A 15,275-nucleotide genomic window follows, 5' to 3' on the forward strand; every position below is an offset into this window, starting at 1 on the left:
GCGCTTGTATTTCCATTATTGTAAGACACTCTGGTGGCACAGTAGTTAAGCATATCATCTATTGAAAACATTATTTCCAGATTGAAAACTTCATTTTTGGAAAGAACCAACGGAGAGAGGCGGTGATACAGCGGAAGGTGTCAGACCTCAGAAGTCAGACAAATCTGAGTTCGAGGGTCAGCTCCTTTACCATTGACCAGTGGCTCCATCGGAGCAAGCCCTCACTAACTCCATCTGCTAAGTGCGAACAATACCTGCTTGAGGAGTTTCTCAGAGAACACCTTGCAAAGGAACAATGCGAACCAAGGGCGAGCTCTGTGACTTGTCATCCTCTGGCTGAGTCTATTCCACCCCTGGCAATGCCATGTGTTTCCAAGTCAACTGCACTCCATAAAGTTCCTAATAGCTGTGATCTTAAAGAAAGAGAGGTGTGGTCACACGCTCACTTGTTAAGTAGTTCAAGCCCACTAGCTGCCCAGTGGGAGGAAGATTCGACAGTCTTCCAAACAAACATACAGCCTTGGAAAGTTCACGGGGGCAATTCTGTTTTGACCTCTAGGCTACCTGTGAGTTGGAATTGACTTGGCAGTGAAAAGTGTGAGATTTTCATCTCCAAGAAAGGAGCTCTTGTTGGTGCCGTAGTGAAATGCTTGGCTGCTAACTGAAAAGTGGGTGGCTCGAAGCCACCAACTCTGGGTGAAAGATGGGGCAATCTGCTCCCTGGAAGCTGCCAGCCTGGGAAACCCTGTGGGGGCAGTATTCCCTTGTCCTGTGGGGCTGCTGTGAATCGGAATCTACTCGGCCGCAGCAGGTCAGCTTTCAGGTTGGAATTTTAAGGAAGCAAATCCACTTTGCTCAGCGGGGGCACAAAGTGGATTCTGCCTGCCTACCTGTGACCAAAGGGTTTTTGAGACTAAATCTTTGCCTTGGCAGACAGCCTCGTCCTTCTCTTGTTGGGGGGGTGGGGGTGGCTGGAACCTGCAGGGCGCAGTGCAGCACTCAACACCCCGCACCATCTGCGCTCCCTTTCCAAAGCTGCTCAGTCCGAGCTAAAGGGCGCTGTTATTACGGTGAGCTCTTGGTGTTTACACAACAGCGGCTATGCCAGCCAGGGTCCTGGTGGCATGAGACTGCTGAGTCCGGGGACAATTACTTACTCTGTTAGCAGGTGTCCAATGTTGACTTCCCCAAGGTTCCAGGGAAGGAAACTGAAGGCCAGGGCACGTCCTGCCTTATTTGATAGTCCAAAGGTGCATGACTTCTGAATGACACTTCATTAGCTTTTGAGAAGGAACACCACTTTTTCTAAGCACACCAGGAAGAACCCATTGGAGAATGGCATCTATTCTTGCCTACTGAGGTCCTTGTTTTTCTTTGTCTCGGTCAGTGAAAACCAACCCAGCGATGAATGAATCTCTGGGCAGGGCTCTTCTCCCAAGAAGAGGCGTCCGTGTGGCTAGGTGCCACCACCCTCCCGTGGCCTTTGGGAGAGTGCGGGCGTTCCGGCGTGGCTGCCGAGGAGGCAGGGTGGTGCAGAGGGTCCCCGGGGCCGCATCCCCAGCATCGCTTCTTCATTCCTAAGAAACGGGGCTGACGGCCTTTGTCGATGCACCCAGCCCCGCCGGATGCGGAACCTGTGTTCGCACTGGGCAACCGACGGCCCTGTTCAGGCGATCCGCAGGGGCGCGGCCGGCGGCCCCGGGCCCGGCGTCCCGGTTGCCATGGGAACGGGGCGCCGCGCTTTCCGGCGTCGTGGTCGCGGCGCGGCACAGTCGTCATGGCGGCGGCCGTCTGCAGCCCGGACACCGGGGAGGCCGTGTACCGCTCCCGGGACCCCGTGTGCAACTTGCGCCTCCGGTAATAGCACCGCCCAGCCCGGGGGCCCGTGCCTTCACCCCCTCCGAGCAGCCGAGCCCGCACCCCTCGGTGTCCGAGGCCCACACCCCATCCTCCCCGGTCTCCCCCGCGTGCCCGCGCACGCGCCCCAGACGCACCCGAGCCCTCTCTGGCGCCGTGCCACCAGATCCCTGGTCCCCAGTACATCATCCCCTCCCCTCCGGTTGTCCCCTCGGCACCCCGAGCCTCACAGCGCCCCTCGTTCTTGGCAGCCCCCCCCTTGCGTTCGTTTGCTCCGGATGCGTGGATGCTAACCCGTACCTTGGCCGTCTCTCCCTGACAGCGTCCACCTGCAAAGGATCACATCGAGCAACTTCCTGCATTGCCAGCCGGCCGCCCAGCCCGGGAAGGACCTCATCGACTTGGCCACGTTTAGGCCTCAGCCAACTGCCAGTGGGTGTTCTGAGGGAGATGCGGCGCCCAGGACCGACCGGGCCAAGAGCTTGGGAGCATGGAGTTAGCGCTTCCAAAACCCAAACCAAACCCACTGCCACCCAGGCGATGCTGACCCTGGGACCCTATGGAAGTGGGTGGAAGCGCCCTGTAGGTTTGGTGACCTCGGAAGACCAAGGAAACCCACGTCCACTTCTTCACAGCAGCCTTTTTGCAGATGAAGCACCTAAGGCCTAGAGAGGCGCGCTCCTCGGGCCAGGCCTGCGGCTGGCAAACGCCGGGGCCAGTATTTGAACCCAGGCACTTTTCTCCGCTGCCTAAGACGTGATAATGTCCGAATTCTTTACTCAATGTGTTATAGATTTGCCTGGCAACCTAGACTACTTGTGGCGCGAACACACACACACACACACACACACACACACACACACACACACACACGCCCTGACCCCCAGGCGAAAAATTCAGTGCCATAAAGTTGATCCTGACTCATAGTGACCCTGTAGGACAGAGTAGACCTGTCGCTGTAGGTTTCTGAGACTATTCTTTATGGGAGACTAATCTTTCTCCCAGGGAGTGGCTGGTGGTTTTGAACTGCTAACCTTGGCTATTTGTTCGCTCTTCTCTTGTGGTTTTAGTCTGAGCCCTTCCATCTCTTCTGAGCATACGTTTCCCTCTCCCTCCCTCGTGTCTTCATCCCTCTGTCGTTTTCACCCAAAGCCTTAACTAAACAAAACAATCCAATCATCCGTTGGCATCCTCCATCAGCCCTGTACTGCCTGTGAGTATTGTTGACCTCTAGCCTTTTCTTTAATTTTACTCTTAAGCCTGCTTGCCCTGAGGCTTTATCAGCCCCTTGGCTCTATCGTCCACTGTCAGCTGGCCTTGCTGTGGCTTACACACTGGGCCGCTAACCACAAGGTCAGCAGTTGGAACCGTCTAGCTGCTGTGTGGGAGATTGGTGAGGGCTGCCTGTTTCCAGAAAGCTGTCCAGCCCTGGAGATCCTAGGGAGGAGTCTGAACACTTGTAGGAGTGCTCGCTGAAGCTCTTTTAAAGCCGGGGGCTGCTAGAAAAGCGTGCCCATCCACAGTAACTGCTCTTGGGGTTTCTCTTGCCTGGGAAGCCCAGAAAGTGAGGGCAGAGGTGAGTGAGCTTGTGGCCGCTTACTAGTCACTCTGCTTTGTTCAAAACTAACTCTTCAAGTTAGCCTTTAAAAAATAACAATGTCTTTGATTTTCCTCTCTTTTGTCTCATGATGTTATAGAGCTTATCCGTCTAAGTCCATCCTATCAAGATTTCTCTGTAGCAAATGCTGGCCATTGAGATTGAGGAAGGACCCTTCAGCTAATAACAACGTTTCCACTCCCTAACACTGACTTGGGTTTATTTTTATTATTTTTTAAAAATTATTTTATTGGGGCTCATACAATTCATCACAATCCATACATACATCAATCGTGTAAAGCACACTTATACATTTGTTGCCCTCATCATTCTCAAAATTCACTTTCCTCTTGACTTAGGTTTATTAATTCCCAGACCCCAGACCGCCTTTTATTCCAATTAGAGTAGTAGCGACCACTTCTTGGGGTCTAATCCTGGTCTCTTCACATACTGACCAGCACCTATGCAGCCTCCCTGGTTTCTGTCACAGTGAGTCCTTGTTAAGTCGCTGCACGCCCAGTAGCTTTGTGGCCACGATGGGCGCAGAGGCTTTGGCCCTGGTTTGGCTCAAGCAGCTGACTCACTCTTGTCTTTGGAGGTGGACACCGCCCAGATGAAGATGAAGAGGAGGAGATTGTCATCGGGTGGCAGGAGAAGCTCTTTAGCCAGGTGAGCCAGGGGCCCCTCTTGGTCATCTTCCTCCTGGCCCATCTCCACTTGGCTGGCAGCGGGGAGAGGCCCCCATCTCTGGACGAGGCTGCTGCCTGCAGGGCTCCTCAGGCCAGGCCTTTGCTGATAGGCCCCTGATCCTAAATGGTATTCCAACAGGCTGCTTTGTCTCAAGTTTCCTGTGACTCACGGATGGTTTTCTCAAATCAGATCCGTGGAAGTGCAATAACTGGGTCATAATGCTTGGAAATGTTTTGATCCATGTTGCCAAACTGATTCCCAGAGCGGGTGCTGGACTTCCCGGGCATGGGGAGCAAGGATGGACTTGACAGGGCATGGTGAACCTCCCCAACGTCGTGAACAGCACCTGTGCGTTGGGTTCCAGTGGACTTGGGTCAGATCGTGACTGCCACTGAGTTTTATTACCTGGGCTGCCGTTCTTCCCTGGGCCACACGTATCTGTAGTGGTAGAATTGTGGGGGACCCCCACCCCCCACCCTCCTTCAGCTTAGGAACACGAGAGCTAGTTAATGAGTCTCTATTCTGTGGGGAGGACTTGTGACTGGGCTGCTCTAGGAACGGATGTTCACAGCGTCCTCAGTAGAGCCCCGTTTCTCTGCGGCCACCTCAGTTTGAGGTCGACCTGTATCAGAATGAAGAAACCTGTCAGAGCCCTTTGGATCATCAGTACCGTGCAGAGATCCTGAAGCTGGAAGATTCGGGGGGCAGGAAGAACCGGCGAATCTTCACCTATACCGACTCTGATCGATACACCAACCTGGAAGAGGTAGTGTTCTTGCTGAGCTCCTGTCCATAGCGCCCTCCTTGTCCTTTGCCTCCACGCCTTTGCGCTTCAGTGGGCCCAGATGCCTATTCACGGGACAAGGGTCTCCCCAGAAGCACCTGTGTGGAGTGGAGGGGCACAGTCCGCGGTGGTGGGACTGCTCTCCCTGTTGGAGGGCCTTGGAGAACAGGCAGTGACCAGTGTCCCTAAAGAGAGCCTTGCAGACTCCCGGCTGGAAGCAGCAACTGCTGGGCTTGACTTGCCCTTGAATCACGAGGTGACTGGCGAATCCAGTCTGGAAAAATCCAGATACAAATCTGCACGTGTATTCAGTCAGATCTCTGAGTGTGTGGGCTTGGAGGGAGGTTGATTTCAGCTGTGGGGAACAGCTTACGTCTGCCTTGTGCCCATGTGAACAGAACCCCTGTGGGTGGGTCACAGCGTGGTATGCTATATTGTAGGGAGATTTTAAGCTCCGAGGGTCAGGGATTCATTTTCTGGTGTTTCTCTGTGACCTTTAATATCTCTGCAAAGAGCAGCATGGAGTGGCAGGTTTTGAAAGATTGCCTGCTTTTGCTGTGAGAGCTGGGCGTTGATGGCATGTAGAATCTGGCTGGATGTCTTGGAAAAGCCACGGAAAATGCTCTGTTAACCATGTGAGGGTTTTCCAGAAAATACCTTTCTCCCATTGGCCCCCAGCCAGCTTTCTCCTGCTGTGCGCTCAGAGCAGGTACTCCGGCTTCAATGTCAGCGTCATTTCAGCAGAGCAGACCCGCCCTAGAGGAAGGTCCTTGGGGTTGCTGGGCCACTGCTCCCCTCTGTGAGCAAATGTGGGTCTGAGGTGCCGAGACCTGGGTGTCCGGGTCACAATGAGTGAAATCCCTCTGGAAGCCCCTTGGCTCCCTGTGGCCCCGATCAAATGGGTCACGCGGGGCTGCCCTGTTTCCTCAGCACTGTCAGAAAATGACCACTGCCACCAGCGAGGTGCCATCATTCTTGGTGGAACGCATGGCCAATGTCCGCCGGCGGCGGCAGGACCGGCGAGGGACGTGAGTGCAGGTGGATGTGGGCGGGCAGGGGGTGTCTCCTCACTCTGTCCACGACTGAGGCCTCCCGTTCCGGAGTGGGCCTCCGCTGGGTGCGAGCTCCCTTGTGTTCCCCACGCTGGCTCTCCAGGGGGTGCCAGGGAGGTGACTCTTCCCATGATGCTTCCCAGGGAGGGCAGCATCCTCAAATCCCGCATCGTCACCTGGGACCCATCCGAGGAGTTCATCAGAAACAGCCATGCCATCAGCAGCCCTCTCCAGACGATGTACATCATGGCAGACCTGGGGCCCTATGGGAAGTGAGTGAAGCATCCTCGGGCGTTCAGGTCCTCAGACCCCTCCCTTCTCACCCCCACCCACCTCCTGCTGCAGCCATCACCGAGCCCTGGAGAGGACTTTTCTTCCTAGTTGGAAGAACTCATTCTACCCTGACAAGTGTTACTCCTAATATGGGACCTCCCCAGATGCGGACTGACGACCCCTTCCTCCACCCCATGGGCGTCTGAACCTTACTGTTGGCCTCTTGCCTTCTAGACTGGGCTTTAAGAAGTACGAACAGGTCCTGTGTACTTTGAAGGTGGACAGTAATGGCGTGATCACAGTAAAGCCCGACTTCACCGGCCTCAAAGGACCCTACAGGTGAGGAGACGGAGGAAAGGCCTGGGAAAGGGCAGTGGGCACTGCCATCCCTTCCTTTGGCTGCACTTCTTGCTCCTAGGAGAGGAGCTCTTTGCAAACCCCTTCATCATGCAAATTCTATTCTGGGTCATTGACCCTTGCAAGCTGGGGACCCTCCTCTCAGGGAATGTGCACTCACCTCACAGGAAGGGCCAACTTCAGCGTGCGCTTCAGGGGAACTTGTTCTCTGAGCTGTTGAGTAGAGGGGCTGAGCAGACCAGGGGTGCATGAACTTGCACTTGGTCTCTTCCTCTGGCATGCCTCATCCCCTGTCTTAGGATAGCAGAGCTGCCCAGTAGGAGCCCTCTAGACCAGGGGTCGGTAAACTGCAGCTCGAGAAGGAGATGGGGCTCTTTCAGTACGTACATGTGGCTCAGAAGTGAACTTGAAAAATATTTTAAGACTATTATTCAGATCATGGTGATTTCATGTGTTTGTAAAACTGTATCTATGGCTCTCAGATCATTTGTAAGTTGTTGGGAGGGACAGGATCGGCTCTTGCATCTCAGAAGTGTGCTGGCCCTTGACTGAGACCAAGCTGCCCATTCCTCAGGTGGGAGAACTGGGCACCGGGATGCTGTGCTGTATGGTTTCAGGGGACCGGGATGCAGAGAGGGACCGGGCCCCACACACGCCCAGTCTAGCCCTTCCAGCTTTGGCCTTCCTGCGCCTGGTCCTCCTCAGAGCCGTCTAATCCTCCTATGCGTCATGTGAGGTGCATGAGCAGTGTTGGCAGGGTCTGGAAGAAGCCCCCACCTCGTGATCCGAGTGGGGCCTTTGGTGGCACTGACCTTACAGAATCGAGAGGGACGGGGAGAAGCAGGAGCTGTGGAAGTACACGATCGACGACGTGTCCTCGCTCGCACAGCCGGAGGAGGCGGCGCGGGAACAGCGTGTGCTCAAGGACGTAAGCGCTGGTTCTCCCCAGCACCGAGGGGCTGAGCCTGCTCCTGGGAGCCGAGGCTGTGTCGGGGTTGGTGCCAGCAGTTACTGAGGAAGCGCTGGCTCTTCACAGCCCTCTCCCGTCCGAGGCAGCGTTGCCGACCTATCAGGCAGCAGGGTCTTGTCCACACTACCACACGCCCAGTGTTTCTTGTGCTCTGTTCTGGGAGCGACACAGACGTGTCTCATTTAGCCCCGACAACAGCCCTGTGAGGCAGATATAGTTATTGCCCGCTTATGAAGGAGGCAAATGAACGAACAACCTATCATTTGTTTACCCTTTTGTCCCATTTTTCGTTTGTTCTGGTTTCTCTTATCTTCTGCTTTCTTTTGAATTGAGGTTCTCCCTGTGTTTTGTTTTGTGGTCGCTGTTGGTTTTGGGGGTGTGCTTTTCTTTATAGGAAACCCAGGCTGGGTAATCCATAGAGACGTAACCCGTGGGGTCATGGTGGAAGAGGTTGGGGGTGGGGGATGTCACAAGGAGCCCATCCTAATGGGTGCACGAATGAAGGAAATGTTCTCCAAAGGATTGTGGCCCAAGCCTTCTTAATATGGTGAAGCCATTACAATGACATGGTATGTGAATCACATGCCAACAAAGCTGCCAGAGAAAGCAGGTGGAGGGTCAGGGGAATGAGGAGGATGGTGGAATGAGGCAGCCGAGATGGAGAAGCCAGGTGGGCTTCCGTGTCTCTGCCCTTCCCTTTAGAACGCCAGTCACGGGGGTGGGGGGTGGGGCTTCCGTCCCCAGCTCTCTCTGCGGCCTTCCCCATGGCTGCCGCTCTCCTCCAGACCAGTCAGGAGTGGACAGGCTTGGCCCGCACCTTGAGTTTTGATCCGGTTTGTTCCCTCAGCTCTACAGCCGGCACAAGGAGTACCTGAGCAGCCTCGTGGGCACTGACTTTGAGACGGTGAGTCGCGTGGCTTCCCGCCGCCTGTGAGCTGTGTGTGGTCAGAGCTTTCTGGCCGGGGGTGAGCGATACACTTCAGGGCAACACAGGCGTGGACAGTTCCTGCTAGAGGACAGTTCCTGCTAATGGGGTTTCAGTGTTGCATACTGGTCAAGACCTGTTGGCCGCCCAGAAAAGGTCTGAGCACTCGGGCCTGCTCATGGGGACTGTCCTCTGGGGAAGTGGCAGGGGGTTCTAGTTGTGAAAGGGGGTGGGGTGGGTTTAGAGCATTTCTATTCTCCAGACTAGGCTGTTGTATTTGTCCGTTTATTGCTGTCAGTGGTGACGCAGTCAGGCAGTACTTTACCTTTCATTTGAAAGAGATGAGAAAGCGCCTGCCTTCCTCCGGCTTCCCGTGGACGATTGGTCAGGGATGTTGGCTCTTACCAAACAGCACCGCGTAGGCCCGTTACTCTATGGCCCCCTCCTTATCTCCCTCCGTTCCAGAAGTGCCACTGTTAGATCTGGAAACGAGGATCGAATTACTCGCTGGTCTCTCTCTGTAAAAAAACAACAACGAACCTTTAGTGCTTTTGCATTGATAACCAATGTTCAGACGTAAACAGTTAAGACAGAGTGAGGAGTAATTATAAAAGGAGGAACACCGGGTTTCTTGGCCTTGGCCATTTAGCTAAAGGGAATAGGGGTTATCAGCATTCTCCTGTGCTCCAACAGGTAGCTGTTGTTACTACTTGGCCAGTCTTATAAAATCCCCGTTCTGATTTTCATTGTGCTTGGAACGGCGGTGACATATGGGTTACACATTGGACTGCTAGCCACTAGGTCAGCAGTTCAAAGCCACCATCCGCTTCGCTGGAGAAAGACGAGGTTTTCTGCTCCCGTAAGCTTTCCAGCCTTGGAAATTTACAGCCAAAGGGGCAGTTCTACCGGGTAGCTATGAGCCAGCACAGACTTGAAGGTGTTAACAGTCCTGTTTTCGTACTCTGTGGTTTTGAGAAGCGAAAAGGCCAGGTGGAAGGGTGGGTGCAGTAGGAAGGAGCCAGGGTGTGTCCGGTGTCAGGCCTTGGCTTTGTGAACCGGCCAGCGCCAGCGGAGGTGAGCTGATTCCCCCCAGACTTCCTGATCTCCGCCCCTCCTCCCCCTTTCTCTCCACCTAGACTGCCCCAGGGGTGCTCCGGCTCTTTGTGAATGGAGAGGTCGGTAAGTGTCTTGGCAGACAGGCCGCTCAGCTGGAGCTGAGCCCTGGCGGGCGGAGGCCACGGGCTGCCTGCACCGCAGGGGAATCACGGTGATGACTTCGTCCTGGAAGTATGGAGGGGTGCTGGCCCTGAGGGACTGGCTCTCAGGGGCCAGTAGGCTCCTCAGGACTGGGTTGGGTGCTCGGGGCTGCGGGGGAATATGCTGAAATCATTTCCTGCTCTCTCTCTCAGTCTCAGCCCAAGGTTATGAGTATGACAATCTCTACGTCCACTTCTTTGTGGATCTGCCAGCTAGTAAGTACGGTTCACAGACATCTGGGTCTGGGCCTTTTCTGATGGCTATCCAGAGGCATTCAGCCAAGCTTCCTTCCCTGCACCCCCGAGTCCTTCCCCCCACCCCTCCAGTGAATTGCCCTGCTCCGCTCAAGGTCATATGTCACTCCTGTTGCTCAGCCCACGGGGGCTCCCCTGCTCTCCCCTCGCTTGACCTCCGAGAAGCGTGGGCTGCAGCTCCCTTGGCTTCTTTGAAACGCCACTCTTGCCCGCAGGCTCTACACTTCTCTCTCCGCTCATATCCCTGGTGGCTTACTGGGGTCCTTGGCTGAGTCCTCCTCTTCTGGGGAGCTTAAAACATGTGCACACGCAAGACTGAGCCTAGTCTTCCACGGCTCTCCCTGCACAGTCTTCCCGAGTGAGTCTGTGGTCCCGTGGCGTTAAACGCATTGGTCTCCACACCCAGATTTCCGCCTCAGCCTTGACCTCTTCCCTGAACTCCAGACTCAGCTAGTGGCATCTGTTTCACATGACTAGGAAGAACTCTGGACTCCCTCTCTCCCCAGACACTCCCCCTCCGCTCTTCCTATCTTAGCGTAGAGTAACATCACCCTCTTAGTTGCTGCTACCACACCCCAGGAGACGGTCTTCCTCGATGCCTCGCTCTCTCTAGAGCCCCGTCCAGCCAGTCACTCCACCAGCACTCCCGTCAGCCGAGTCTTCCAAACCTGCCTGTCCTCCCTCGCGCCCAGGGCCAGGCCACCACCATCTCCTCCTGGGACCAGTGCACTGAATTCCTGACCCACCCTCTCGCTTCCCTGCACAGCTCATCTGCCGCATCCCTCATAGCCAAGGGTCACTTGTAACCGTGTTAACTAGCTGTGCCGCTTGGACTTAAGCCCTCCAAGAGCTTCATCCTCCCTTAGAGTCGAATCCAGAGTCCCCACCCGGCTAAGTTGGCCCCATCTAGCTCTCTTGACAACAGTGCAGCCACGTGTTCGAGTGTTAAGCATGCCACCTCTGTCCCACCTAAGGGCCGCTGCAGCACCCTTCCCTGTTCGCCGGATTTTTGTAAATATCTCCCTTGAGTTTCAGTTCGCTTTTAAGTGCCACCTCTCAGAGATCTCCTCTGACCACCCAATCAGATGATTGTCCCACGTCACTGAATCTCTGCAGCCCCCCTCATTTTTTTAAATCAATTTATTGGGGCTCATACAATTCATCACAATACATGGATCAATTGTGTAAAGCACATCTATACATTGTTGTCCTCATCATTCCCAAAATTCCGCTTGCCTCTTGGGTTCCCGGAATCAGCTCATTTTCCTTTCCCCCCCTCCCCTCCCTTCCTCTGCCCCCTCCCCCATGCACCCTTGATAATTTATAAATTATTATTATGTCTTATATTACACTGCCCGGCGTCTCCCTTCACCCACCCCTCTGCTGCCCGTCCCCCAGAGAGGAGGTTATATGTAGCTCCCTGTGATCAATTCCCCCTTTCTACACCCCCTTCCCTCCTGGTATCACCACTGTCACCCCTGGTCCTGAGAGGTTCATCTGTCCTAGATTCCCTGCGTTTCCAATTCCCATCTGTACCGCTGTGCATCATCTGGTCTAGCAAGGTCTGCAAGGCAGAATTGGGGCCCTGGTAGTTGGGGGGAGGAAGCGTTTAAGAACTAGAGGAAGGTTGTGGGTTTCATTATTGCTATACTGTACCCTAAGTGACTCATCTCCCCACTACCCCTCTGCAAGGTATGTCCAGTTGTCTAGAGATGGACATTGGGTCCCCATCACGCGCCACCCTCAATGATGAGGATATGATTTTTCTCCCCGCCTTTGGGCCCCGCCTTTCAAGTCAGCATACATCACTGCCGGAGCCCTGGTGGTGCAATGCTTATGAGTGGGGCTGCTAAGTGCAAGGTCAGATGTTCGAAACCACCAGCCGCTCTGCGGGAGAAAGATGAGGCTTTCTACTCCCGTAAAGAGCCACAGTCTTGGAAACCTCGAGGGCAGTGCTGCTGTGTCCGGTAGGGTGGACGTGAGCCAGAATGGGCCCGAGGGCAGTGAGGGGATTTTTGTTTGTTTTTATTCATCATGATGTGATAGTTTCCTGTTGGCTTCGTTGTCGTCTGTCTTGCCCTCCAGAATGTGCGCTCCACCAGACACAGGGATCTTGCCTATCTGATCACCAGGGTACCCCGATGCCTGGTCACAGGGCGCAGTAGAACCTCAGTAAAGGTGCACCGAATGAGCAAAGGCACTTTGCCTTCTTCTCAGCTGCTTGCCTTGTCTCAGCTGAACTTACTATGGGGGGGGGTGGGCTGTCTTTGCCTCGCAGACTGGTCGAGCCCAGCATCCCAGCAGCTTTCAGGAATAACACAGACCTGTGCGACCAAGTCCCTGGGAATGGTATGGCCCGTGAGCGGCACGGGGAATCTCCTGGTGGGGAGGCAAGGGTGGGCACCTGAAGCTTTCTGTGGCCACCATGGGCTCTAAGAAGGCCCCCTGAGTCGGGCCTACCCTTCCATGTGGTTCCTGCCTGGTCCAGGGGCCGCCCTGCCTTTTTGGAGGACGGCAGCAGCGTCTTCCCTTCTCATCCTCTTACTTCCTCCCGGGCTGGATTGTCCGTTGTCCCCTATGACGGGGACCTCGTGGTGCCGCATGACACCAGGTATCAGCAGCCCCCTCCCCTGCAGGACAAGGTGGCGTGTTTCTCCTACCCGTTCACGTTCGAGGCCTCCTTCCTCCACGAGGACACGAGTGCTGGTGAGTGGGCCGCGGCCTGGCACTCCTCCTACCCCACCCCACCCCGCCTCTGCTCTGACTGGCCGCTTCTCCCTTGCCCCCAGAGGCTCTCCCGGAGTGGCCTGCGCTCTACTGCGAGGTCCTCTCACTGGACTTCTGGAAGAGGTATCGGGTGGAAGGCTATGGGGCCCTGATGCTGCCTGCCACCCCAGGTAACCCCTTGCCTCTGCCCTTCCTGGGGCCACAGGCCCTAGGCCTTGGGAACTTCCACAGGGCTTGAGGACTTCAGATGAGAAGACAGCAGTCGCTTCCACTGAGTGAATTCAGACCCAGAGTGACCCTCGAGGACAGGGCAGAGCTGCCCGTGAAGGTTCCCGTGACTGTAACTTTACAGCAGTAGAAAGCCTCCTTTTTCTCCTGGGGAGCAGCTGGTGGTTTTGAACTGCCAAACTCACGGTTAGCAGTCCAACTCGTAACCACTGCGCCACCAGGGCTCAGATGAGAACAGATCATTAGGAATCAGAAGCAGTTTAAACCGGAAGCCACTTCTTGGGAGAAAGGCGTGGTGGCCTGCCTCTGTAAAGACCTGCAGCCCTGGACACGCTGCAGGCGGGCGGGTGTGCTCTGCCTGGCAGGATGCTGGGAGTCAGATTCCACTGCGCAGCCACGGCCTGGGTTTAGTGTGCGGCTTGGCCTTGGGGCCAGTGAGGACCAGGTGCCCTCTCGCTCAGGTAGGACCTGCCCCGCTTCCCTCTCCCCTTACGCAGGCTCCCACACCCTGACAGTGTCCACGTGGAGACCCATGGAGCTGGGGACGAGGGCTGAGATGAGGAGGTTTTTCCTCGGTGGCTCTCTGGAGCTGGAGGACCTCGCCTACGTGCGGATACCAGGAACCTTTCAGGTGACCGGCGTCTCTGGGAGACGCCTGGCCAGGAATATTCATGCCTGTCTTCTGTGCTGTAGCAGGTGGGGTGGCACCCGGGCTGAGATGTTCCTCACTGCAGTCTTGCTTAGTTCCTCCCCACCAAACCCGCCCCCCCCTTCCTGCGGCTTACCTTGGTCACAACTGGTGGTGCCTGCAAGGGTCTACCTGTGCTAGGGGAGCTCTGGAAGCTATACTTAGATACTTCCTGTTGCTTCCATCGAGCGTCCATGCCGTCACTGTGGCCCGGGCCAGCGGTGGCCATGAGGAGAATTGTCTGGAAGCTTGTCAGATAAGCTGACTCTCAGCCTGGACAGAATCATCCCTGCTGTTGAGCTGGGAGCCAGATTTTAGCCCTGACGTGAAGGGGTCTGGGTGATGGAATGCAGTTTCCCCATGGCCGATCTCCCCAAGAACAGGGATAAAAACGGAGCGGGCCCAGCAGGGTGCCCCTGGCCAAGGGGCCAGGGAACCCAATGTTGTCACAACTGCTCCCACAGGGTGAGCGCCTGAGCCGCTTCGGCTTCCGCACAGAGACCACCGGCAGCGTCACCTTCCGCCTCCACTGTCTACAGCAGTCCAGGTGGGCGGCTCAGGCCCACTGCCCCGGACCCCCTGGGGGGCTGGGAGCACCCTTGACCACGTGACCGCATGCTGCCCCCCCACCCCTGCAGGGCCTTCATGGAGGCGAGCTCCCTCCGGAGAAGGGTGCGGAGTGTGCTGGACCGCCTAGAGGGGTTCAGCCAGCAGAGCTCCATCCACAGTGTGCTGGGTAGGCTCCCCGACCTCCCGGTCGGCCCCAGGGGCAGCGCAGGCCGTGCGCCTGCCCCACCAGCGCAGCTGACAACGGGCTCTGCTTCCATTGCAGAGGCCTTCTACCGGGCCCGGCGCCGCATGCAGGAGGCCCGAGAGACCCTTCCCCAGGACCTAGCGAGCCCCTCGGGAACCACGGGCTCCTAGCTCCCGGGCCAAGAGGACAAGACTGGCGAGCTCCCAGGCCAGCGCTCCTTGGACTTTCCGTCCGCCCTCCTGGAGCCCATTCTTACTTGCTGAGAACCCCAAGAACTGGCACATCCCCAGGCCAGCACCTGCATGGCGCCCTTTTCGGGTAGCCAGTTGCTACTGTGCGGGCTTGTTGAGCTTGAGTCCCAGCTCGCTCCTGGAGGCACTGAGGCCTGAAGGCAGTGCCCCCAGCTCGTTCTGCCAGCAGGGGGGTATTTTTATTGAATTTTGTTGTACTTAAAAAAAAATCATTAAGGAAAAAAATAGTGACTGCTGTTCTGCCGACTGCGTCTCAGGTTGCTAGCAAGGCCGAGGTGTGGTCCTTAATGTCGGGCCCCAGGGCGTCTGCCGTTTCCCTTCTCCACTCTGCCCTACCCTGGTGTTTCTCCCTGCTCCCTGGATTCTGCCCCAAGGAGAGGCTTGAAGTCGGATGCCAGCTTGAACACGGGGCGGCCACACCCACCCCTGCCCAGCAGAAACGAGGCAGCCTCTGCTCTCAGCAATGCTTTACTGGTGGAAACACATTGTCAGCCTGCAGGCTCCAGGGGCGGCCTGTGGCGTGGTCTCACAGCGGCAGGGCCCAGCGGGTGGCATATGGTGGCTGAGGCTCGCCAGCGGATTCTTCTCGCCTGGGTCTCAAGGCCTTGCGT

General features: G+C 56.1%; 1 protein-coding gene across 2 annotated transcripts; it reads left to right on the top strand.

Annotated features, from left to right (window-relative positions):
- Positions 1 to 1,772: 1,772 nt before the first annotated feature.
- Positions 1,773 to 15,162, top strand: MKS1 (MKS transition zone complex subunit 1). 2 transcript variants are annotated; one of them, XM_004707382.2, is made up of 18 exons: positions 1,773 to 1,857; positions 2,180 to 2,289; positions 4,053 to 4,123; positions 4,755 to 4,910; positions 5,859 to 5,956; positions 6,124 to 6,252; positions 6,488 to 6,592; positions 7,430 to 7,538; positions 8,428 to 8,484; positions 9,642 to 9,684; positions 9,915 to 9,977; positions 12,295 to 12,365; positions 12,653 to 12,722; positions 12,806 to 12,913; positions 13,469 to 13,602; positions 14,124 to 14,206; positions 14,298 to 14,395; positions 14,492 to 15,160. In XM_004707382.2, exons 1-18 carry the CDS (start codon positions 1,778 to 1,780, stop codon positions 14,581 to 14,583), a joined length of 1,677 nt encoding a protein of 558 aa, XP_004707439.1. In that variant the 5' UTR covers positions 1,773 to 1,777; the 3' UTR covers positions 14,584 to 15,160. The 2 variants fall into 2 exon arrangements, with proteins under 2 accessions (XP_004707439.1, XP_045155728.1); XM_045299793.1 differs by lacking the exon at positions 14,124 to 14,206 and having other exon boundaries at positions 14,492 to 15,162.
- Positions 15,163 to 15,275: the final 113 nt, after the last annotated feature.

This window comes from Echinops telfairi, unplaced genomic scaffold, assembly GCF_000313985.2.
Source record: "Echinops telfairi isolate 266 unplaced genomic scaffold, ASM31398v2 ScPeMD7_7458;HRSCAF=8496, whole genome shotgun sequence".
NCBI lineage: Eukaryota > Metazoa > Chordata > Mammalia > Afrosoricida > Tenrecidae > Echinops > Echinops telfairi.

Bases quoted from the DNA above. Each gene is read 5' to 3' on its own strand.
- MKS1 (XM_045299793.1), top strand. From the start codon at position 1,778: ATGGCGGCGGCCGTCTGCAGCCCGGACACCGGGGAGGCCGTGTACCGC. The intron at 9,685-9,914 runs GTAAGTGTCTTG...TCTCTCTCTCAG, and splicing joins CTTTGTGAATGGAGAGGTCG to TCTCAGCCCAAGGTTATGAG. The intron at 13,603-14,297 runs GTGACCGGCGTC...CCACCCCTGCAG, and splicing joins GGATACCAGGAACCTTTCAG to GGCCTTCATGGAGGCGAGCT.